This window comes from Mus caroli, unplaced genomic scaffold (assembly GCF_978045245.1).
Source record: "Mus caroli unplaced genomic scaffold, Mus_caroli_1 scaffold_17, whole genome shotgun sequence".
NCBI lineage: Eukaryota > Metazoa > Chordata > Mammalia > Rodentia > Muridae > Mus > Mus caroli.
In genome coordinates this window covers 10,622,203-10,645,327 of record NW_028227272.1, presented here as the reverse complement: position 1 = coordinate 10,645,327, position 23,125 = coordinate 10,622,203, and the positions used below count along the sequence as shown (strand labels likewise).

At 40.8% G+C, this 23,125-nt stretch overlaps 1 protein-coding gene and 1 pseudogene across 2 annotated transcripts in view; both read left to right on the top strand.

Moving 5' to 3' along the window:
* Pdxdc1 (pyridoxal dependent decarboxylase domain containing 1) overlaps positions 1–23,125 on the top strand; it is a 68,039-nt gene that overhangs the window by 31,514 nt on the left and 13,400 nt on the right. For both annotated transcript variants that reach the window (XM_029470326.2, XM_021185429.2), the window contains exons 7-13: positions 809–877; positions 3,035–3,113; positions 12,925–13,009; positions 13,813–13,861; positions 14,010–14,111; positions 15,485–15,610; positions 18,545–18,595. In XM_029470326.2, coding sequence (XP_029326186.1) covers positions 809–877; positions 3,035–3,113; positions 12,925–13,009; positions 13,813–13,861; positions 14,010–14,111; positions 15,485–15,610; positions 18,545–18,595 — 561 coding nt within the window. The remainder of the gene's footprint in view (positions 1–808; positions 878–3,034; positions 3,114–12,924; positions 13,010–13,812; positions 13,862–14,009; positions 14,112–15,484; positions 15,611–18,544; positions 18,596–23,125) is intronic.
* On the top strand, positions 4,890–6,817 carry LOC110311969 (diphosphoinositol polyphosphate phosphohydrolase 2 pseudogene; annotated as a pseudogene).

The following is a 23,125-nucleotide window of genomic DNA, read 5'->3' as shown; positions in this document are numbered from 1 at the left end:
TAATCTATACTTCTTATTTTTTAGGGGTAGAAGGACCCATAAATAAGATAATGTTCTCTGGGCTAGAGAGACCACCCAGTGGTTAAGAACACTGACTGTTCTTCTGAAAGTCCTGAGTTCAAATCCCAGCAACCACCCATATGAGATCTGATGCTCTCCTCTGGGGTGTCTGAAGACAGCTACAGTGTACTTACATATAACAGTAAATAAATCTTTGGGTAGAAGCGAGTGGGCCCCAAAGTTGGGGTCCTGAGCTCAATTCCCAGCAACCACATGATGGCTCACAACCATCTGTCCAGTTACAGTGTACTCATATACATAAAATAAATAAATCTTAAAAAAAAAAAAAGATACTGTTCTCTGAATGATTGAAGGAAGAATGCCAGGTTACCCTCCTCAACTCAGAATGCAATGTGCTTAGTTTTTGGTTTTTTTGGTTTGGGTTGGGTTGGGTTTTTGGCATATTATAGACTATGTTATTTAGAGAGGTTTAGATTGTGTCCTCCTACAAATCATTTGTTAAGTCACCTTTTGGAGTGAGAGTTTAACTTTCCAAATGTCCTTTAATATATATTTATAAAGCTTGAAGTCTTGAGGGGAGAGAATTTTTTTTTTTAAATCTTAAAGGCAAGGTCCTACTGTATAGGCCAGGCTGACTTCATACATGTGACCTCCAAGCTTAGTAATAAGATAACACACACACACCATTGTACCCCCACTAAAATCTCTGTTTTTAAAGAATACTTTGTGGTTTGTCTCCACTGCTCAGTCTCATAGTCATAAGTAAACAGTGTGTTTCTTCTTGCAGCTTGGCTTACCCTTCCCCTGCCTGTGCCGTGTGCCCTGTAACACTATGTTTGGATCCCAGCATCAGATGGTGAGTTCCCCTTTTGGTTAGATGGTTCTATAGAATTGCGTTTTGAAACCATGTTTTTCTTTTATCTGACATTGTGTTTGCTGGCTCCCAGATAGTTATTAGCTTACCCATTTATTGCTTCATTGCTCCCGTTGTGGTGCTGTATATGCTTTTGTATCTGAATGAAGGCCAGGCTTTGTAGCTCTAAAGGAATTTTGTATTACTTCATCACCTGCTTCTTTTGGAGTGGTGGGAGGAGGATTGTTTTGGTCTAAGGCCCCTTGTATGCTGAGTATATACTCTTCCCCAGCCCTTTCATCATCATGCATCCCAAGTAAGCATGAGAAATTTGTTCACGCTCAGAGCTTTAGCTAGCTGTCACTGCTATCTAAGTTTTTGAGTGGGCAGATTCTTTTGTTTTTTGTTGTGTTGAGACTAGGTCTTCCTGGGATCCCAGACTGGCTTTAGAACTGTGATCCTTCTATAATGTGAATGAGCAGATTTGAAATGAAGTCCTTCATTGTAATCTTAGGGTTAGTTTTTACACATGCAGGAGATAAATATCTCGACATTGAAGCAGAAAGGAAGGGAAAAACTCTAGGATTCTGCATTTCTATTTTCAAAATAGTTTACTTGTCTGTGGGGAATGAGAAATTATTTTCTTTTAATGTAAATGTTTTGTTTGTTTTCAATGTTTTGGTTTTCAAGACAGGGTACCTTTGGCTGTCCTGTAACTTACTCTGTAGACCAAGCTAGCCTTGAATCCATCCACCTGCCTCTGCCTCCTGAGTGCTGGGATTAAAGGACTGTGCCTCTGCCACCAGTTCCCAGCTAATGTAAATGTTTAAAACTAGAAATATTGGTCTTGTATATGTACAGTTTTCACCTTTAATCTCTTTTAATATTTCTAATTAGTTTACTAGGAATACAGATTTTTGTTATCTGTGATTATAGAAAGCAGAATTGTTATAAAAATTTATTTGAATAGTGTGAAATTTCTATAGGAGGCATACTTTAATATTAATAATTTAATATTAATAAATAGGAGAAAAATAACTCAGTGATACCAAAGAGAAATTTGGAAAGGTTGTAAATGTGTTTCCTGTGAACGTTTAATATTATAGGAGTAGTTTTTATTTTATTATTCTCTCTCTATATATATGACCCTGCCTAAAATAAAATAAAATAAAAGGAGTTCAGAACTCTTAAATTTTTTTAAATCACAAGAAAATTAATGTTTTTTAAGAGCTTCTAATATGCATTTTGTCCAGGTTGCATACAGTGACTTTAAAATACTTTTCTTACACCAATTAATAAAACTGAATAGATTTTAATGTTTTAAATCTGAAGTTCATGAGTAAATAGTTATCCTAACATAAAAAATGATTTGAGTTATTAATTTTGAGTCATCTGTGCTTTTAGAAGTCACGGTTTTTCATTAACCATTAGCTTAGGTCTCTGTAGTGCTTCCTAGTGTGCACAAAGCCCTGGGTTTGATCCTGAGTACCACGTAAAACCAAACATGGTATGCACCTTCAGGGGGTGGAAGCAAGAATCAGAACTTCAAAGCCAGTTTAGGCCTTATGAAACTGGTGGTGGATAGGAGAGAGCTCAACTGGTAAAGTGCTTTTTAAGAAAATGTGAGGACCTGAGTTCAATCCCTGGAACTCACCTTTTAAAACTCACTGGCGTGGTGGCACTTATTCTTAATCCCAGCATTTGAGCAGTAGAGAAGGTGGATCTCCATAAGTTCAAAGCCAGCCTGGTCTACATAGCAAGTTTCAGGCCAGTCAGAGTTACATGGTGAGATACTGTCTCAAAATAACAACAACAACAAAAACAAAACTAAAAAACCTTAGGGCCAGACATAGTGGCTCATGCTTGAGAGACGAGGTCAGGTTAATCCATGGGCCTTGCTGTATAGCCAGCACAGTCATATCAGCAAGCTCCAGGTCAGTGAGACACTGTCTCAAAAAATAAGCTAATTGGCTCTTGAGGAGCACCCCTGAGCTGGACCTTTGACCCCTCTGCACATACATATGTGTTCTAGTAACCATATGTACATGCATTTGTGTGTACACACACAGTCATAGCTTATCAGTGTGCACCTTTTGTGCTGGTTGTCTTATATTTTATACTGGTTGTCTTATATTGTTGTGGTTTGTTTGCTGGTCCTAGGACGTTGCCTTTCTCGAGAAACTGATTAAAGATGACGTAGAAAGAGGAAGACTGCCCTTGCTGCTTGTTGCAAATGCTGGTAGGTGTCATAATCTAGTACACACTGAATACTTGGCCTACGAGATAGGATCCTGTGTTGTCAAGATGGGGTCTCAGTTCTATAACCAAGGCAGGCCTGGAATTCATAGTAGTCCTCCTGCCTTGGCCTTGTAAGTGCTCATGTTAAAAAGTGAGATGCCGCCCCCATCAAGGTGAGGCACTCTTGGTTTTTGTTTCTTTGTTTCATTGATTGGTTTTTGAGACGGCCGGCGTTTCTCTGTATAGCCTTGTCTGTGCTGGAACTTGGATTTGTAGACCAGGCTGGCCTCCAACTCAAGGTGAGATGCTCTTAAAGCAACTAAAGAAAAGCTCCTGGAACTAATTTGTGAACCTAATAAAGTTTCTAGATTTCTATCTAGCAGCCAACAAATAGAAATCTAATTTAAGGCCAACAAGATAGCTAGCTGAGAAGATAAAGATGCTTGCCGCTAAATTGAATGGGCCGAGTTCTGTCTCATGGTAAAGAGGGAACAGAACCCTGAAAGTGTCCTTCCTGTTGCACTCTGTTGTATGTATGCCCACGTGTACATACAAAATAAATGCAATAAATAACGTTGAATTTACAATGTCTTTTATGATAGCATCAAAAAGGATGAAACTAGTCTAGGCAGTGGTATTGCATCCCTTTAATCTCAGCACTTGGAAGGCAGGGGCAGGCAGATCTCTGTGAGTTCAAGAGCCTGGTCTACAGGGCTAGTTCCAGACCAGTCAAGGCAGCATAGAGAAACCTTACCTAAAAATACCAAACTAGCCGGGCGTGGTGGCGCACGCCTTTAATCCCAGCACTCGGGAGGCAGAGGCAGGCGGATTTCTGAGTTCGAGGCCAGCCTGGTCTACAAAGTGAGTGCCAGGACAACCAGGGCTACACAGAGAAACCCTGTCTCGAAAAACCAAAAAAAAAAAAAAAAATACCAAACCAAACCATGAAAATGGGGCAAGGTGACTTAGCAGGTAAAGGTGCTTATTGCCTGATGATATATATCCGACAACCAGAGTTCAATTTCCCAAACTCATAAGGGTGAAAAGAAAAATCAGCTCCATAGAGTTAGCCTCTGACTTCCACATTATTGCCATGGCATGTGGGCACACACACATCTCACGTGCTTATTATACACAGGCTAATAAATTTAAAATACTTAGTGAATAAATATAACAAAATATGTGTAATATCTATGCACTGAAAAGTACAGTGTATTCCTGAAAGAAGTTGTTTTTTTTTTTTTTTTTGGTTTTTTCGAGACAGGGTTTCTCTGTGTAGCCTTGGCTGTCCTGGAACTCACTCTGTAGACCAGGCTGGCCTCGAACTCAGAAATCCTCCTGCCTCTGCCTCCCGAGTGCTGGGATTAAAGGCGTGCGCCACCACGCCCGGCCCTGAAAGAAGTTTAAGAAGGCCCAAATGTGCTGGGCAGTGGTGGCGCACACCTTTAATCCGATACTTGGGCGGCAAAGGCAGGTGGATTTCTGAGTTCAAGGCCAGCCTGGTCTACAGAGTGAGTTCCAGGACAGCCAGGGATACACAAAGAAACCCTGTCTCGAAAAATATATATAAATAAATAAATAAATAAATAAATAAATAAATAATAAAAAGGCCCAAATGTACTAGAGCATACATGTTAGAGACTTGATGTCAGTAACTCATTTCTCCCTAAACAAGCTCTGTCATAGTCTCTGCATAATGAGTTCTAGGCCAGCCAAGGCTACACTGCAATGTCTTATCTCAAAACAAAACCAAAAATGAAAGAAAGAAAGAGGGCTTCTCTGCCAGGTCTGCACTGCTGCTTCCAACTGTCTCCTTGTGGCACGACCCTCGAGCCACGCTCTTCCCCCTGCGAGCGACAGCGGCGGTGGCGGGCTCCAAGGAGAGCGGCGGGTGCCGGAACAGAGGCGGCGCTTCCACCGCTGCGCCCCCACTGCAGTGACCCGCGTTCCACCCTGGGTCGCGGTGGCCGTCCATGTCGCCGGGCGTCCTACTGGTGCCCAAGCACCACGACTTCCTTCGGCGACTACCCAGCGGGGTGGCGGCGGCCGGGTCTCCACGGTGGCGGCCAGAGCAGAGGCTGCAGGAGCCCAGCTCCAGGATGAAATTCAAGAACAACCAGACGCGGACATAGGACCGCGGGGGCTTCAAGAAGCGAGCAGGAGGATGAGGTGCAGTTGTTGAGTAGCAGTCCAGTGGATTGTCCCCAGAGGAGGAGCCTGGCACTGCTGCTTTGAGGGAAGTGTATGAAAAGGCTGGAGTCAAAGGAAAATTAGGCAGACTCCTGGGAATATTTGAGCAGATTCAAGACCAGAAGCACAGAACATATGTTTATGTTCTGATAGTTCCTGAAGTATTGGAAGACTGGGAATATAGGAAGGAAGAGAGAGTGATTCAAAGTAAAAGATGCAATCAAGGTTCAGTCCACGCAGAGTATCTGGAAAAACTAAAGATGGGATGTTTTCGACCAGTGGAAATTCCTCGGTCCCTTCCCTCCCACACAACAATGCCTTGTTTGTGACTGCTGCACGGCCCTCTGGGGTGCCATCCAGTACGGGGTAGAGGGTTGAGCCCCTCCCATCATGTGGCGGCTCTGCCACAGGAGAGGCTCTTTCACTTTTCTTCTAACACATCTGACTGCTGCTGGCAGGAATTTCAAATAATTTGCACGTATTTCATCTGCTTTGAAGTCTTTTAAAATAAATAGCAAAATAACAAAAATATTTTAAGATGCCAAAGGCATGTGGAATTTTTTTAAAAGCCTTCATTGTACCCCATGACTTTGGTTTCACTTTTATACCATTTTTAACATTTTCACTTTGGTCCACTTAACATTCTGTGCTTTATTTTGACAGATCAACTGGTTGTTTGGTATATTTTTGCCCTAATTATTTTTTCTTGCAGTATCAAATAGGCACCAAATCTTTGTTGGAAATTAATGAAAAATTCTTGGTATTTAAAGAAATACATCACTCGGGAGGCAGAGGCAGGCGGATTTCTGAGTTCGAGGGCAGCCTGGTCTACAAAGTGAGTTCCAGGGCAGCCAGGGCTGTACAGAGAAACCCTGTCTTGAAAACAAAACAAACAAACAAACAAAGAAAAAATATATCTACCCCAAAATTTAAATTTAAGAGAGTTGTATTTTCCCTTTGTAAACTGCAGATTTGGGCTGTTTTTGTATGGGCCAAGTAGCCTTTGACAAAGCACTTCAGCTTCCTATTTCCATAAATTGTTTACAGCCAGAATTATGTCACAGTCAATGTCCTATGACTGATTCCTCTTGGCCACAGTGATTTGATATGAAAGAGTGCGCCTTTTTGTTAGGAAAAGCTCAGCACAGCTCCTCCTGAAACTGTGTTTATAGAAATCCATTGAGCACATTCAGCTACCACTTCCCTTCTTTGACATAGACAATATTAGGGGCCACATTTCCCTCAATGGCCAGTGTTCTTTAAATATATTTTCAGTTTCTGATTTATTGACAACATTGTTTACCACTGGACTAGACTCTAACCTTGGATGCCAGTCAGTGATCACTTTATCACCCTACATAAAATGGCTGTTCTTTTTGGCTGTTCTAGGCCTAAGGCACTGTCTTGACTGTCAGTTAGCGACATGTCAGTTAAGTTAGCTGTGGGGGAACTAGAACATTCGAGCCAAGAATTATTGTACCTCATCTTTGTGCTTACTCAAAATTGATCACCCCATAAAAGTACCGGTACTTCCTCCATAAAGTCCTGGAGGAAGTGACCGGGGGGGGGGGGGGGGGGGGGAGGAGAGGAGGGAAAGATCTTTATCCACTATTAGCCTTTTGTAAATACTCTAACCGCAAGCATAAAACAGTAAAGTAGAGTTAAGACATTTGTTCTGTCGCTTGTTAACCTTTAAGGTGTAATGCTGATGCTCAAATGGGTCCTTGCCTGTAAGGAAAACTGTGCCGCTCTGAAAATGAGATCTTGGGCCACAGGTACAGCAGAACTAAAAGCATTAGGTTCCAAAGCAGAAGAACTCAGCCAGTAGTACTCATTCTAAATTATGTAGTGTAACCAAGCGTGATCATCCAGACCTTTTATATTTGTCTTTGTGCAGAGGTCATGTACTCTGGGTGTTTTAAAGAAACCCACAGGTTGACGTTTTCTGTCTTTTTGTTTTCTCACGATTTTCTGCAATCTCTCCATGTATTAAACACAACAGAGAAACCGGACTGTTTTGTTTCTTTACTGCTCCTAGCTAATAAACCATCACAAGTGCTTGGGGGTTTATATGTACCTGACACTCTCAGAGGTAATAATGCCTGAACCTATTTTATATGTAAAATATGTACAGTATTAATGTCAACCATCTCTTTAAAAGTTAGTCTATAAATATTGTTGTATAATTTCTTTAGTCAGAAACATTTGGACTAAGTCATGTCACCTGGGTCAGGATTTTCTTCAGTGCCATTTAGCAAACCGTCTTTAGTCTATGCAGATAGCAGAGACTAACAGAATGTAACTGAATGCAGCTTCACTGTTAAATTTCACCTGTGAGGTCCTCATTATTCTTCTGGAATCCAGACTTGCAAGATATAAAGGAAATTGAATCTACTAGAGCTAATATCTACCAGCCTAGCCACCTGCAGTGGGGAGACTGCTGTTCTTATTTGTGCAGTTGCTGAATAAAATGGGGCAGCTAAATTCTCCAGTTCCATGTGCCTCCTAACATTTAAAAGAAAAAAAGCAAAGTAACTTGTTAAAAATTGACTTGCAGAAAAGTAGAAACTGCTATGTGGTGGTGTAAAGAAATGGCATTTTCCCACCAAGTACAAGCCATCAGTTTTATCAGTCACACTGTATGAAGCAGCAAAGGTGGAGAGAAATGGGAATGTGTACAAGAATTGCTTTGCTTGTCTGAGATGTCTCATTCAAACTGTTGTAAGAATTGTAAGAATCTTGACTTTCTTTTTTACATTTGGAAACAGCAAATAAAATGGAACAAGAAAAGAAAAGAGAGACAGACAGACAGACTTGATTTGGACCATCACTCAGTTTATAGCTTGTGTTTAGCAAGTCCAGGATCCTGGATTCAGGCCCCAGCAATAAGAAGCTTTTGCTATTTGAGAAGACCCGTTTGAGCTGGGTATGTGGCTCATGCCCTTAATTCCAGCACTAGCAGTGCAGAGGCAGGTGGATCTCTGTACATTAGAAGCCAGCCTGGTCTACACAGCAAGTTCCAGGACAGCCAGAGCTATATAATAGATTCTATCTCAAAAGCAAAAACCCTATTAAGAAGTAAAAGCAAGCAGTAGGCTGGGAAAAGTATTTACAAAACTTTTTTTTTTCTGGCATATGATTTATATCTAAAATATATAAAATTCTGTTTCAATTCAGTAATTAAGGTGACAGACAGCTTTAAAATAAACAACATTTGGATGGATAATTTACCACATGGGTATATAAACACTTTAAAGATGTTTAATGTCATTATCATTACAACAATACAGTTTAGCTCCATATGTTGGTCTATACTTAGATCATAGCTTCTAATTCCAGCACTTCAGAGGCTAATGCCTGGGGATCAACAGTCAAGGCCAGTCTGGTCTAAACAGAGAAACCATAGTGAGGTCTCGGATGTAGTTCAGTTGGTAGAGTACACACTTAGTACGTGCAAAGCTCTGAGTTTGATCCTTAGGTCTAAGTGAAGCAAAGGTGGGCAGCACATGTCGGTGAGAAGCACTCTGAGTATGTGGGCCACAGGTTTGAAGTTCAAGATTGGGTTAAGATGCATAGTGAGTTCAGGGTCAGGCAGTGTTAAAAATATAAAATAATAAAGTAAAACCACAATGAGAGCTCAAGATCTAGTTCAGTCTTTGTTTGTCTGCTATGCCTTTGACCCTGGCTCCAGTCCCTCCCTTCGGAGAGGGACTCTTACACTGCTGAGGAAAAAGGTGCCTTATGCTTACAGGGGTCACAGCAGCTACATACATTCCTGGTAGGGTGTTGTGTGACAAAGTGTACTCCAGATAGGGATCCCACTACAGACCAAAGTCAAACTTGGTGAGCCAGTGAGTTTTATTGGGGTTTACTTAAAGCAGAAATGACTAAAAGACAGCTGCATCACCAAAGCCCACCCCAGCATGAGTGACAGCTCACAACACTGGCAGCCTGGAGCACATGCACAGCTTGCAGGCAGCTCAGTAGGTTGGAGTTGTTACGGATCTGGGATCACTCAGAGATTTACCATGACCATGGATAAATTTTAATAAGAAGGGCTTTATTAAATACTGCCCTCATGGCACCAGGACTGTAACTGAGAGCACTCCCAAGATGCAGCAGCTAGCCATATCAGCCCAAGGCGTATAAAGGTGAAACCCACAAGATTACATGTATTTTGCTAGTGGATCGGCAGAGTCTTATTTTAACATCTTTATCTTGCAGTTATCCTAGTCATCTTTTTAGCAGAGTAATCAAATTTAATTATAAAAGCAGAAATAGCAGTGAGTCTTATGACCTGTTATTTTACAAGAACAGCAAATTTTACAAGATCAATCAATTTAAGAGTAGTTTTCAACAGCTGGGAAAAAAAGAGCTTGGACTGCTAGGGTACAGCCTGTAGAAGCTAGGGACTTATATGTTAAAGGCATTCTTTTGCTTTTTGGTCTCAAGCGTAGTAAGTCTAAACCTTAAATGTGATTTTAATCATCACAGGACTATACTTTCCAGATTCCTCTGTTGCAATAAAACTCTTCCAGGCAGCTCCACTGGTCTCAGAGTTGTCTTTGCTGATTTGCTTGTCTAAATAAATCTGCCTTTATCTTCTTTTCATCTGGCCTAATCAGGCCTATATCTTCATTACCAGGGGAGAGAAAAAGCTATTGCACAGCACCACATAAAGTAGGCATGGTGGCCCTTGTTTCTCGGAGGAAATTGTTACACAATATTGGGATACAAAATGTTGCAGACATTCAGTAAACTTGGACAGTTGCTCAGAGAGCCAAATGCAAATCCTGTAATCCACTCATCCCTTACTGTAGTTTATCAAGGAGAAATGAAACAATCTCCAACCAAAGATTTCTATGCATGTGTTTGTTCATTGATTAAATAACTTGAGTGTTCTTCACGAGGTGAGTGGATAAACAAATTAGGGCATTTGCCTACAGTAGGACACTAATCAGTAAGTACAAAGATGTGCTGGCCCCCACTTCAGTGTGGAGGAGTTTCAAAGGCACGCCGATGTACAAAGAATTGCATATGGTGCATTCTCTTGACACTCTAGGACAAACAAGACTTGAGTGGAAGGAATGGATAAAAGATTGTTGGGTCATGAGTTAGGGAGGAGACCAGCTACAGTGAGGGTGGAGAGCTTTTAAGGTAATAGAATCAGTATTGATCATGACATTAGTTACATACTATGTGCATGTATCAGCATTCATTGAACTATATACTTATATGAATGGCGTTTTTTGCAAGTAAATTATATTTTAATCAAGTTGTTTGTCTAAAAAATGAAAACCATTGCTTCCTGCCTGACTTACCTTACTATATGTTTAGAAAGAAGCACAAATTGACCCATATTCAGTCACTTGATAGAGATTATGTTTAGCATGTAACTGAGTGACCTCCCATTGTGACCTATATTCCCTCAATAAATGCCTCAGAAATAGGCACTACCAAAAGTATGAAATTACTCCAATAGTGATCCAGTCATTAAATACAACCCTGTACTTTCATCTGGATAGAAGTATTACAATCAAGTGTTACTTAATTCTGTAACCTAAATGTGTGGTATGCATGCCTGTGATTCCAGCAATAGAGGCAGAGGCAGGCAGGTCTCTATAATTTTGAGGCCCCCTTGGTCTGCATAGCAAGTGCCAGGATAGCCAGGGCTACATAGAGAGACCCTGTCTCAAATAAACAGAATCAAAAATATTTTTAAGCTGGGCAGTGGTGGTGCAGGCCTTTAATCCCAGCACTTGGGAGGCAGAGGCAGGCGGATTTCTGAGTTCGAGGCCAGCCTGGTCTGCAGAGCGAGTTCCAGGACAGCCAGAGCTACACAGAAAAACCCTGTCTCGGAAAGAAAAAAAAAGGTTTTGGTACATGTCAAGCATTGTGTGAGTTTGAGGTCAGCTTGATACACATACTAAGTTCTAGGCAGGGCTACATAGTAAGACCCTGTGTATATGTGTGGGGAGTGGTGCCTGTAGTGTTGTTCCTTGGGCACGATCTACTTGGTTTTATTTAGACCAGGTCTCTCTCACTGGCCTTGCCAGGTAATGCTAGGCTGTCTGGCCGGCAGAGCCCAAGGGTCTTGCCTATCTCTGCTTCCTACTGGGATTGCTATGTGCTGCCATCATGCCTGGCGTTTTAACATGAGTTCTGGGGATTGAACTTAGGTTTTCATGCTTGTGGAACAAGCATTTTGCCTAATCATCTCCCTAGTCCTTATCCCCTTTTGAGACAAAAGTCTCACACTGGCCTTTAACTCAGGTAGCCAAGGATGACCTTGAACTTTTAGTCTTAGTGCTAGGATTACAAGCATGTACCACCATGCCTGCTTTATATGGTGCTGGGTGATAGCTTTTTCTCTCCCTTGGTGATGAAGATATAGGCCTGATTAGACCAGATGAAAAGAAAATAAAGGCAGGTTTATTAGGAGGCAGCTCTTACGTGGGTTCATCGATGTCAAAAGTGGAGGCCAGTGAAGTCACATATCTAGGCTAAAGCAAGGGGGTTTTGTAGAGCTTAGGCAAGGAATAATGATGTATCAGGTAGGAGCTGGAATTGTGTCTATACATGTTCAAAAACTGAACCCCTGGGTGGGCATTCTTGGGTACGTTGCCGGAAACTCAGAGTCAAGGAGTCATGTCAGCCAGGAAGGGTAGAGGAGGATTTTTGTGTGTGTGTGTGTGGGGGGGGGGACCTGGAGAAAGGAGGGTAGGTGGGGTTTCCTAGCTTGGGGGGGGGGAGGCAGGGTGAGCAGGCATTCCTGAGTAATACTAGGCATCTAATCTAGAGTCTCTATATGCTAGGCAAACACTCTACCAACTAAGGCACATTGCCAACCTACATAACCTTTTTTTTAAAGTTGTGTTTGTTCAGGCCATAGTGAGGATGTAGAAGTTTTTACTAGTTGGGATTTTGTTAACTGAAAATTTAGGGCATTTGGGGAAACACATGACTCTGTGTTTTACTTAAGTAGAAAAAGGATGCCTCCAGCTAAATCTGTAGTGCAAATTACTAAAGGGAAGGACTCCTTGGACATATTTAAGTAGTCGTCAGAATATATGTTTTATGATAGCAACCTGTGTGATAAAAATACAAACTCATGTTACATATTCTTTTTATAAAGGTGATACCTAAATCAAAAAGCTCAGGATGTGGATATAAAAACAGTGAGAAAAGATAACTTGAGCAAATGTCAATGGAAGTACTGTACCTAAAGTAGTGAATGTAAGACAGTTTCTATTGACAGGACATCATCGGAAAGAGGAAAGCTACAAACGTTTATGCACAAAACTGAGGTTTCTAAAGAGAGTGCTGATAAAATGTAGCATAGATCAACAGTCCCACAGTCTTGATGACAGTGAGTAAAAAGTCAGTCTGCTTTCAGTACAAAATTAGGCACTTTTAAAAGAGGAGACACATTCTTCAAAACTCATACAAATCAACTAGCAAGTGTTGATTGTAAGTCAACCCACAAGGAAGATTTCAAATAGGAATACACTGCTGCTTCCATCCCATCAAAATGCTGTATAGCTGTGTATGAAAGCTCCCTCATTGTAAAGATTCAGAAGGCAGTGGGTTGCTTTTTAATGTCCCTGCTTCATTATATTTAGGAACTGCAGCAGTTGGACACACAGACAAGATTGGACGTTTGAAGGAACTCTGTGAGCAGTACAGCATTTGGCTTCATGTGGAAGGGTAAGTAGACAGTAAGGTTGGCCAGTTCCATCTTGGTCCTTATGGAGAATGAACATCAGACCACCACTGAGTGACATTTATCATTAACGGTCACCCAAACTGGCTAAAGCAAGAGATTTTATTGCTTCATATAACGGAAAAGACCATTGCTAGGAATGGCTTTAGACACATTGTCAACCAGAATTCCATAAGTTCCTCTCCACCTCCTTCCCTAATCCTGGTCACTTGGCTTGAGTTCCTATGTTTTGACTTGTGGAGAGACATTTCCTATTATGGTAAAAAGTAACTTCAGAAATCCTAGCCCTCTTTCCATCTTCATGTTCCATGAGTTCCTCTGACAGCTGAGGTCATTTGAACACTTCTGAAGTGGGTGAGTCCACCTGAGCTCATAGTTTGATAAAGGTTATAGGGTGGTTAGACAGAAGGCCCCTGGAGTGTCTTTAGAGAGAAGAGGAGCAGGTTCAGGGCAGCCAGATGCCCATGTCACCACATCATCCACGAGAAGGGTCCTTTTATCTTCTATAAAAAGGAAGAGTAACCATGAAAGATACACAGTAGTGCGGGCATTGTCTTAAGTAAGCAGAGACAGCCCCTAAAGCATGTTTTTCTTAAAAGTGCATTTTGAAGCTTTCTATAACTCCTTTGGCTTTAATAAATGCTAACAAAAGGCATAGGCGAAGATGTTAGTATATCACCTTAAGGACAGCACGGTCTTCTTTTTTGTTTTTTTTTTGTAGAGTGCCTGCTTAGGGAACAAGTAACATTTAAGTAATTGGTTCTCACACTGGTGCTTTTTCTTCCAGTGTGAATCTGGCAACATTGGCTCTAGGTTATGTCTCCTCATCTGTGCTGGTATGTTGTTGGTTTATTGACTATTGGTGGTGGTAAGGAGCTTAGTCTATTCAGTTCATTCTGGTTTTCCATAGTTCTTATGACTAGAGGAGGGACTGTGTTTCATGTTGTCTGGTTACCTAATGAACAAAAGCTCTCTTTTTGGTAGGCTGCAACCAAGTGCGATAGCATGACACTAACTCCTGGCCTATGGCTAGGTTTGCCAGCTGTTCCTGCAGTGACACTCTACAAACATGACGATCCTGCCTTGGTGAGCTGACTGTCACTAGGGAATGAATGATATTCATAATTGCCTTCTAGAATAGAACTTAGAGAAATAAAGGAAAGTTTTTTTTCTAATTCTACTTCTGTTGCCTTTCTTAAATTACTTTTGGGGGGGCAAATGTATAAAATAATGGGCTTCAGTATGACATTTTCATGCATGTATATTGTACCTTGGTCATACTCTCCAGTACCAGTTCTTTTTAAAGTGGGCAAAGTGGCACATACCAGTAATCCCAGTACTCAGAAGGCTAAGGCAATAGAATCTCAAGTTTAAGGCTATCTTGGGCATAGTGAGACCCTGCCTCAAAAATAAAAGCAAACAAACAAAAAGTTAGTGGAGCTGAAGCTCCATTGGTAAAGAGTGCTTGTCTAGCAGGCCTGAAGCCCGGAACTCCATCCTCAGCGCCACACAAAGTGGCTGTGGTTGACAGTGCCTGATGTCCTAGCACTTAGGGGATGTAGCCAGGAGGGTCAGGAGTTCCTAGGATACATTTGGGGGTGGGTGAGGGGGTGGGGAAGTACTCAGACCTCCGCACACATGTGGAGGTCTTTGTGAACGTCTCTTCCTCCACCTTTCCCTGGGTTCCAGTGATCAAACTCACAAGTGCTTTTACATGTTGAACTGTCTCATTAACCCAGGATGCAATACTTTAAATCTTCCTACTTATGCCCTCCCCATACTTCCTGTGTGTATGGAAGGCTTTTTGTGTGTGTGGCATTTTATGACTGATTTTTTTTTCTTTTGCTTGATTACTTAATAATGGTCATTTAAGAGTTTTTAGGGTCTTACAAAGTTTTTGTTAATAGATAATAAACATCTTTTTACATATCAAATTTACAAATCAAATTATTTTCAGAGATTAGGTTCCCAAAAGTAGAATTACCATTTAAGACACTGACCCACATTTTCAGTATAGGTTGTAACATAATAATCTTAATGGTTTAAACCATGAATTTTTTTTCATAGATCTGTTAGTGATAGGTTCATGCAAAGTAAATGTTCAATGATAACTGCTTAAACAGTTGATATCTTGCTTAGTTGATAATGTCCAACAATTTTAAAGATGCTCATAGGAACCTGTTAAGGTGCTGCCTCCTAAATGGCTAAGTGTGTGGCTCTAGAACTTAGTCCATCTGCAGTTTCACCTGGAGTAGCTCTGTCTTTCCTCACTTGTGAATCCTCCATGAACACAGCCAGCTCTTTGAGCTAAGCTCATTTAGGGTACTAGTTTTGAAAGGCCAGTGGGTAATGTAAGCCAAGTATCCAGCCTAGCATCTGACATGTTCTATGTGTAGTAGAATAGCTAGCCAGTGCTGACATTCCAGCAGCCCTGAGAGCATGTGTCTTGTCTCTTTTAGACACTAGTTGCTGGTCTTACATCAAATAAGCCTGCAGACAAACTCCGAGCCCTACCACTCTGGTTGTCTCTACAGTACTTGGGACTTGATGGCATTGTGGAGAGAATAAAACATGCTTGTCAGCTGGTGAGTAGAAACATTAAAAGCATTGCAGAGACTTCCACAAAAGCAGAGACATGAGTGTCCTTTACTTTTGATATCCTCTGTCCAGAATGAGAAAAGTCATAAGGTGACTTTCAGGAAAAGAGATGGTTCGTAATATTGCCCTGACTGACTGGCCTCCAGGGAAAGGGAATATAGAAATTGAGAATTCAGTGTAGAGGCCTGTCATGGTGACTCATGCCTTTCATTAATCCCAGCACTTGGGAATGCAGAGAAAAAAGATCTCTGAGATTGAGGCCAGCCTGTTCTACATAGTAAGTTCCAGGGCAGCCAGGACTACATAGAGAGACACTGTCTCAAAACAAAAAACCAAACCAAACCAAACCAACAAAAAATGAAAGGGGGGTGGTTGTGGGTAAGGGAGAAAAAAGGAAAATTCAGTGTGAGCGGCACGGGCTTTTATATATGTGTGTGTATTTGAAATCCCACTCCATTACGTACCCATCCATCTTGGTCTGTTTGTTTTGTTGTTATTGTTTACCTGTCAATCCCATGAATGCTGCCAATATAGTCTTAGGTGTGTAGCCATCACAGAAACATGTTAGGCCTCCCAGAGGCCACACCTTAAAGAAAGGACACTGTCCCTCTCTCAGCAGCTATCAGTTACCAATAGCTCTGTACTCTGCTAAAGTCCATGGGTATTTTTTTCTTAACATTTATGTGTATAAATATTTAACCTGCATGTATGCCTGTGTACCAGGTGCATGCCCAGTGCCCTAAGACGAAAGGAGGGAGTGGGTCCTAGGACTGAAATTACAGGTGGTTATGAGCATAATTCGGATGCTAGGAATTGAACCTAAGTCCTCTGGGAGTGTATCCAGTGTTCTGAACTGCTGAGCCATCTCTCCAGCTCCCAGACATGGGTAATTTTAATAAAGGAGCTTGGATTTCCTATTTTTCAGGTTCTGGGGCAAATCCTTCTTTGTATTTGAGATATCCTGATTATTAAATCCATAAATTGTATTGTAAGTTAATTTTATCTGGTTGGCTGCTATAACAAAATGCATTGGACCAGGTAATTTGTGAGTAACAAAAACTATGTTGCTTACATTTGTAGATGTTCTAACCTAAGGACAGGATATCAGTAGAGTCAATGTCTGGTGAAGGCCTTAATAGTACCAGCTATGTATTCTTACCTGGGAACAGGAGAAGCAGTCCTCCATCCTCTCTTTATAAGCATGTTCACAAATCCCTTTTAGTGAATCCTTTAGTCACTTCTAAAGGCTGAACCTATTAATATCATTGTTTAGGATATTAGGTCTCAGCATAGGATTTTTGGACAGATACATATATTCAGAACCTTACCTTTTAAAAAAAAAAAAAACAAAAACTAAAAGAAAATCAAGGTAGGTGTGGTAGATCAGGCTGTTTCCTAACCACTTGAGAAGCAGACAGAGGCAGGAAGACCAAGCATACAAGTCCAGCTTTAACAACAGAAAAAGAGAGATTGGGTTTGAGTATGATCGTGCATGACTGTAATCCCAGCTTTCATGAGGTAGGGGCAGAAACATCAGGAAGGAGTTCAAGGCCAGGATCACTACATAGCGAATTTGAGAGGGTATCTTGGGTTACATGAAAAACTATCTTGGAAAAACAAGAGTCATATTTGTGTAGTTTGAGCATTGATCCTTATGTTAGTTTAAAAGCATAATGTCATCTTTTGACACCTGCGTTTTATCACCTGTGATATAGGATAATAATTAGGGTTATTATAAAGACTTACTTGAGTTTCTGTTAAACTATTAAGTAGTACCTGGTCACATAAATTATTCATGTATCTGTAAATCTTTGTTTTAAATATACTCTTGGGCTTCAGTGGTAGGTCAGAAGGAAAGCACACATGTGTAAGACCCTGGGTTCAGTCTTAGTAGCCCAAACAAATACTCTACTCTTTCTCTCCCCAACCAGGATATTGACACTCTTGTGTCATTTTTATACTTAAGAAAAATTAGTATTTAATCCCTTTCTATATTACAAATTAATTTTAAGGTATATGTTTATAAAAAGAATATCTTTTTAAAAGTGTTGTCATTATGCTGTTAGCTCATATCATGATTCTGTTTTGAGGAAATAAAAGCTGATTTACCATAGCAACCTAGTCAAGTTAGGTGAAGGTTTGCACACTCATGGGAGAGGTTTAGTACCCCCTTGGCTTTAGGAGTGCAAGAAAATAACAATAACATCAACTACCAAACCCTTCAGGTTACCACAGCTCTAGGATCTGCCTAAAACTCAAACTTGTAGCTAGTCTCCAGTGCTCAAGAGGATTTGAATGACAGCCTGCTGTTCAGTCATCATTGCTGGGCCACATGGGACCATTAGCAACTGTGCATATCTGCATGTCCATGCAGTACAATCCATACTGTGACATACATTCCTAGTAAAGAAGAGCTGCCTCTTGTGTCTCTTCTCCTCATCTCTTTTTACATTTGTGGCAGCTGCTTAGAATCTACTCAGGAACACACACAATCAAGCACTTTGTGTTGTTTCATATGATGCTCACAGTTCACAGATAGAACCATTTCAAGTGGGGTTCCTTGAGGAGCTCTACAACATCCAACTCAGTGGATATCTGCTCTGAATATCATTTCCTCTACTCCCTGAGTTGGTGACTATAATGATTCTCACATCAGTGATGAGGGATGTTGGATTGACACTGTATAGTAATACTAACGGTATCCATCCTCATGACTTGGTATGCCTTGTACCTTTACATGTAAAAGAATGGAAACTATTTGCACATGTTAAGTTGTCACACTTAGTAATCACCAAGTTGCAGATGCTTTGCCTGAGGTACCTATTTGCATATCACAAAAATCCTCATGAAGTTTGCTAATATATTATGTCAGTCTAGTCAAGTATAAGTGTTGTATACTTACTTGTTGTTGTTATTTTCAGAGTCAACGGTTGCAAGAAAGTTTGAAGAAAGTGGACCACATCAAAATCTTGGTATAGTATATAATTTTCTCTACTTTTTTTTTTTCTTGGTTTTTCGAGACAGGGTTTCTCTGAGTTCCCTGGCTGTCCTGGAACTCACTCTATAGACCAGGCTGGCCTCGAACTCAGAAATCCTCCTGCCTCTGCCTCCCGAGTGCTGGGATTAACGGCGTGCGCCACCACACCCGGCTCTGAATTGTTTTCTTAACCTCTTGTTCTGTCATCTTAGCTATCAAAAGAAAATAGATTGGTTGGAGAAGAGTTCAAAGTAGATTAAAATGAATTTGTTGTTGGGAATTGAGGCAGTATAGTCCAAGTCTTTTTCCTGTTCCTTGCTGAGCCCACTTGGGCTCTTTTTATGTCCTCTCCTAACCTTGAGTTCTTTTGAAGTGTCTCTATAAGGCTGCACAGAGCCCAGCCACTAGCATTCCTCCAGGTTTTTTCAATAGCCACTTCCTTCAGTGGAGTAGATAGATTCCCAGTTTTCTGAAAAACTGCCATATTGATTTCCAAAGTGGCTGTACAAGTTTGCACTCCCACCAACAATTGAGAAGTGTTCCCCTTGCTCCATATCCAACATGAGTGGTCACTTGTGGTTTTTATCTTAACCGTTCTGACAGGTATAGCATGGAGTCTCAGAGTCAAATTGATTTGCAGCTCCCTGATGGCTAAGGATGTTGATTTCAAGGAAGACAGTAGAGTTCATGGAAACATTACAGTAGAGTTGAGAAGACTAGAGCAGCACATAGGGAGGAGGTAGGGTTATCAGGATAGAGACAAATTGAAGAGAGAACATGCTAGATACAGGTAAAGACAGAACAAAGCCGGGTGGTGGTGGCGGCGCACGCCTTTAATCCCAGCACTCGGGCGGCAGAGGCAGGAGGATTTCTGAGTTCGAGGCCAGCCTGGTCTACAGAGTGAGTTCCAGGACAGCCAGGGCTACACAGAGAAACCCTATCTCGAAAAACCAAAAAAAAAAAAAAAGACAGAACAAGAAGAGGAGCCAGAAGATTAGAAAAGATTGTTAGAGTCAGTTTGAGGCCAAGGAGAACAATTCCAGGCCAATAAAAAAGCCAGATTGAATAAATCACCTGGAGAGGAGTTTGAGGCAGAACAGCCAAGTTGAACCAGCCAGCTAGAGTTCAGAAAGAACAAGAAAGGGTGAGTTTATTCAGCAGCAAGTCTAAAGGCTGAAATCATTCTAGGCCTAGCTTAGCAGACAGAGGCAGTAAACCTCGGAGATGACAACTACATCAAGGAAATAAAAGTTACTTATATGTGTTGGATGTTAGCCCACTGTCAGATGTGGAGTTATCAAAATCTTTTCCCACTCTATGGGCTGCTGTTCCTTTACCTTACAGAAGCTTTTCCATTTCATAAAGTCCCATTTATTAATTGTTGAGCTTAGTGCCTATGCTGTTGGTGTTCTGTTCAGGAAGCTGTCTCCTGAACCACTGTGTTCAAGGCTATTCCCTACTTTCTCTCCTATCAGGTCCAGTGTATCTGGTTTTATGTTGAGGTCCTTAGTCCACTTGGTCTTGAGTTTTGTGCAGGGTGATAGGTCTGGATTTACTTGCATTCTTCAGCATGTAGACACCCAATTAGACAGACACATTTGTTAAAGATGCTTTCTTTTTTCCATTTTATATCTCTAGCTTCTTTATTTAAAAACCAGGTGTCCCTAGCTGTGTGATCATCCTGTCTGTTTTACGCCAATACCATGCAGTTTTTATTACTATTGCTTTGTAGTACAGCTTGAAATCAGGGATGGTGATACCTCTGGAAGGTTTTTATTGTACAGAATTGTTTATCTACCTTGAGTTTTTTTTATTAGGTATTTTCCTCATTTACATTTCCAATGCTATCCCAAAAGTCCCCCATACCCTCCCCCCCACTTCCCTACCCACCCATTCCCACTTTTTGGCCCTGGCGTTCCCCTGTACTGGGGCATATAAAGTTTGCGTGTCCAATGGGCCTCTCTTTCCAGTGATGGCTGACTAGGCCATCTTTTGATACATATGCAGCTAGAGTCAAGAGCTCTCGGGTACTGGTTAGTTCATAATGTTCCACCTACAGGGTTGCAGATCTCTTTAGCTCCTTGGGTACTTTCCCTAGCTCCTCCTTTGGGGACCCTGTGATCCATCCAATAGCTACCTTGAGATTTTTAGTTTGTTTTTCCATTTGAATATTGTGTTGGAATTTTGATGAGGATTGCATTGAATATATAGATTGCTTTTGGTTGTATGGCCATTTTCACTGTAAATCCTTCTGATCTATGAACATGGGACATCTTTTCATTTTATGATAATCTTAAGTTTCTTTATTCAAAGAAGGAAGTTAATGTCATGCAGGTATTTCACTTGCTTGGCTTAGAGTTACCCCAAGATATTTTCTATTACTTATGGCTACTGTGAGGAGTGTTGTTTCCCTGATTTCTTCCTCAGCCCATTTTTCTTTGTATATAGGACGGCTACTGATTTTTTTTGTTTTTTAGTTAATGTTGCATCTAGCCACTTCAATGGTGTTTATCAGTTGTACATGTTTACTGGTAAAATTTTTGGGGTCACTTATATATCACATCGATTATATTATCTGAGAATAACAGTACTTTGACTTCTTCCTTTCCAATATGTATCCCCTTTGTTCCCCCTCAGTTGTCTTACTGCACTTCTAGAGCTTCAAGTTCTATACTGAATAGATATGAAGAGAGTGGGCAGCCTAGTATTGTTTGTGATTTTAGTGGAATTGCTCAGAGTTTCTTTACATTTAATTTGATGTTGACTATAGGCTTGCTGTAAATTGCCTTTCTTGTGTTTATTATGTCTCCTGTATTCCCTAATCTCTCCAAGACATTTATCATGAAGGAGTATTGGATTTTGTTAAAGGCTTTTTTCAGCAGCTCATGAGATGATAAGGTTTTTTTGTTTCACTTTGTTTTTGTGGTGGATTACATTGCCTGATTTTCTTTTTTTTCTTTTGTTTTTTTTTTTGAGACAGGGTTTCTCTGTGTACCCCTGGCTGTCCTGGAACTCACTCTGTAGACCAGGCTGGCCTCGAACTCAGACATTCGCCTGTCTTTGCCTCCCAGTGCTGGGATTAAAAGCATGCGCCACCACACCTGGCTCGACTGATTTTCATATATTGAACCTTCCCTACATCTCTGGGATGAAGCCTACTTGATCTTTTTGATGTGTTCTTGGATTCAGTTTTCGAGCATTTTATTGAGTACTTTTGCATCAATATTCATGAAGGAAATTGGTCTGTAATTCTCTTTTTCTGATGAATTTTTGTGTAGTTTGGGTATCAGGGTGACTGAAGCCCCATAAAATGAGTCTTGCAGTGTTTCTTCTGTTTCTATTTTGTGGAATAATTTAAGGAGTATGGGTATTAGCTCTTCTTTGAAAGTCTGGTAAAATCCTGCCCTAAACCTGTCTGGCGCCCTAGGCTCTTTTTGGTTGAAAGACTTTTAATGACTATTTCTATTTCCTTAGGGGTTGTAGGTCTATTTAAATGGTTTATCTGATCTTGATTTAACTTTGATAAGTGGTTTCTATCAAGAAACCCATTTCTTTTAGATTTTCCAATTTTGTGGAACACAAGTTTTTTTAAGTATGACCTAATCATTCTTTGACTTTTTTGTTATTTTCGTTTCTGATTTTGTTAATTTGGATATTCTAGCTTTTAGTTGATTTGGATAAGGGTTTGTCTAGTTGATTTTTCTCTCAAAGAACTGATTCTTTGTTTCTAGTTTGTTGCTGTCAGCCCTAAGTTGGTTATGTCTTACTGTCTACTCCTCTTGGTTTGTTTGCTTCGTTTTGCATCGTACACTTCACTTTTGGCTTTGCTGGTGTGAGATTATTTCCTGCTTTGTGACTTGCAGTTAACCTCCTTGTATTGGTGTTTTCCTTCTCGTACCTTCTGTAGGGCTGGATTTGACTTTGTTATGGAATATCTTGTTTTCCTCATCTATGGTAATTGAAAGTTTTGCTGGGGATTAGTCTGGGCTGGTCCCTGTGTTCTCTTAGAGACTGCAAGACATGTCCAGGCCCTTCTGTTATGTGACTTTTTAGTTCCTCCATGCTTGTGGAACTTACCCGGTCTGCTTAAACAATAAATCCTTATTCCCGTAAAGGCATTAATACTTTTGTTTATATGAAAGTTAGAGGGGCTGGCAAGATGGCTCAGTGAGTAAAAGCACTGACTGCTCTTCCGAGGGTCCTGAGTTCAAATTCCAGCAGCCATATGGTGGCTCATAACCACCCGTAATGAGATCTGTCGCCCTCTTCTGGTCTGAAGTCAGCTACAGTGTACTTATGTAAGATAATAAATAAAATCTTTGGGCCGGAGTGAGCAGGGACTGAACGCATGAAGTTGATTGGAGTAAGCAGAGGTCCTAAAAATTCAATTCCCAACAACCACAATGCTCACAACCATCTGTACATCTACAGTGTACTCATATACATAAAATAAATAAATCTTTTTAAAAAAGAAAGTTAGAGATGACAGATATGAAAGCATTATAAGTACCCAGCTCTACAAATA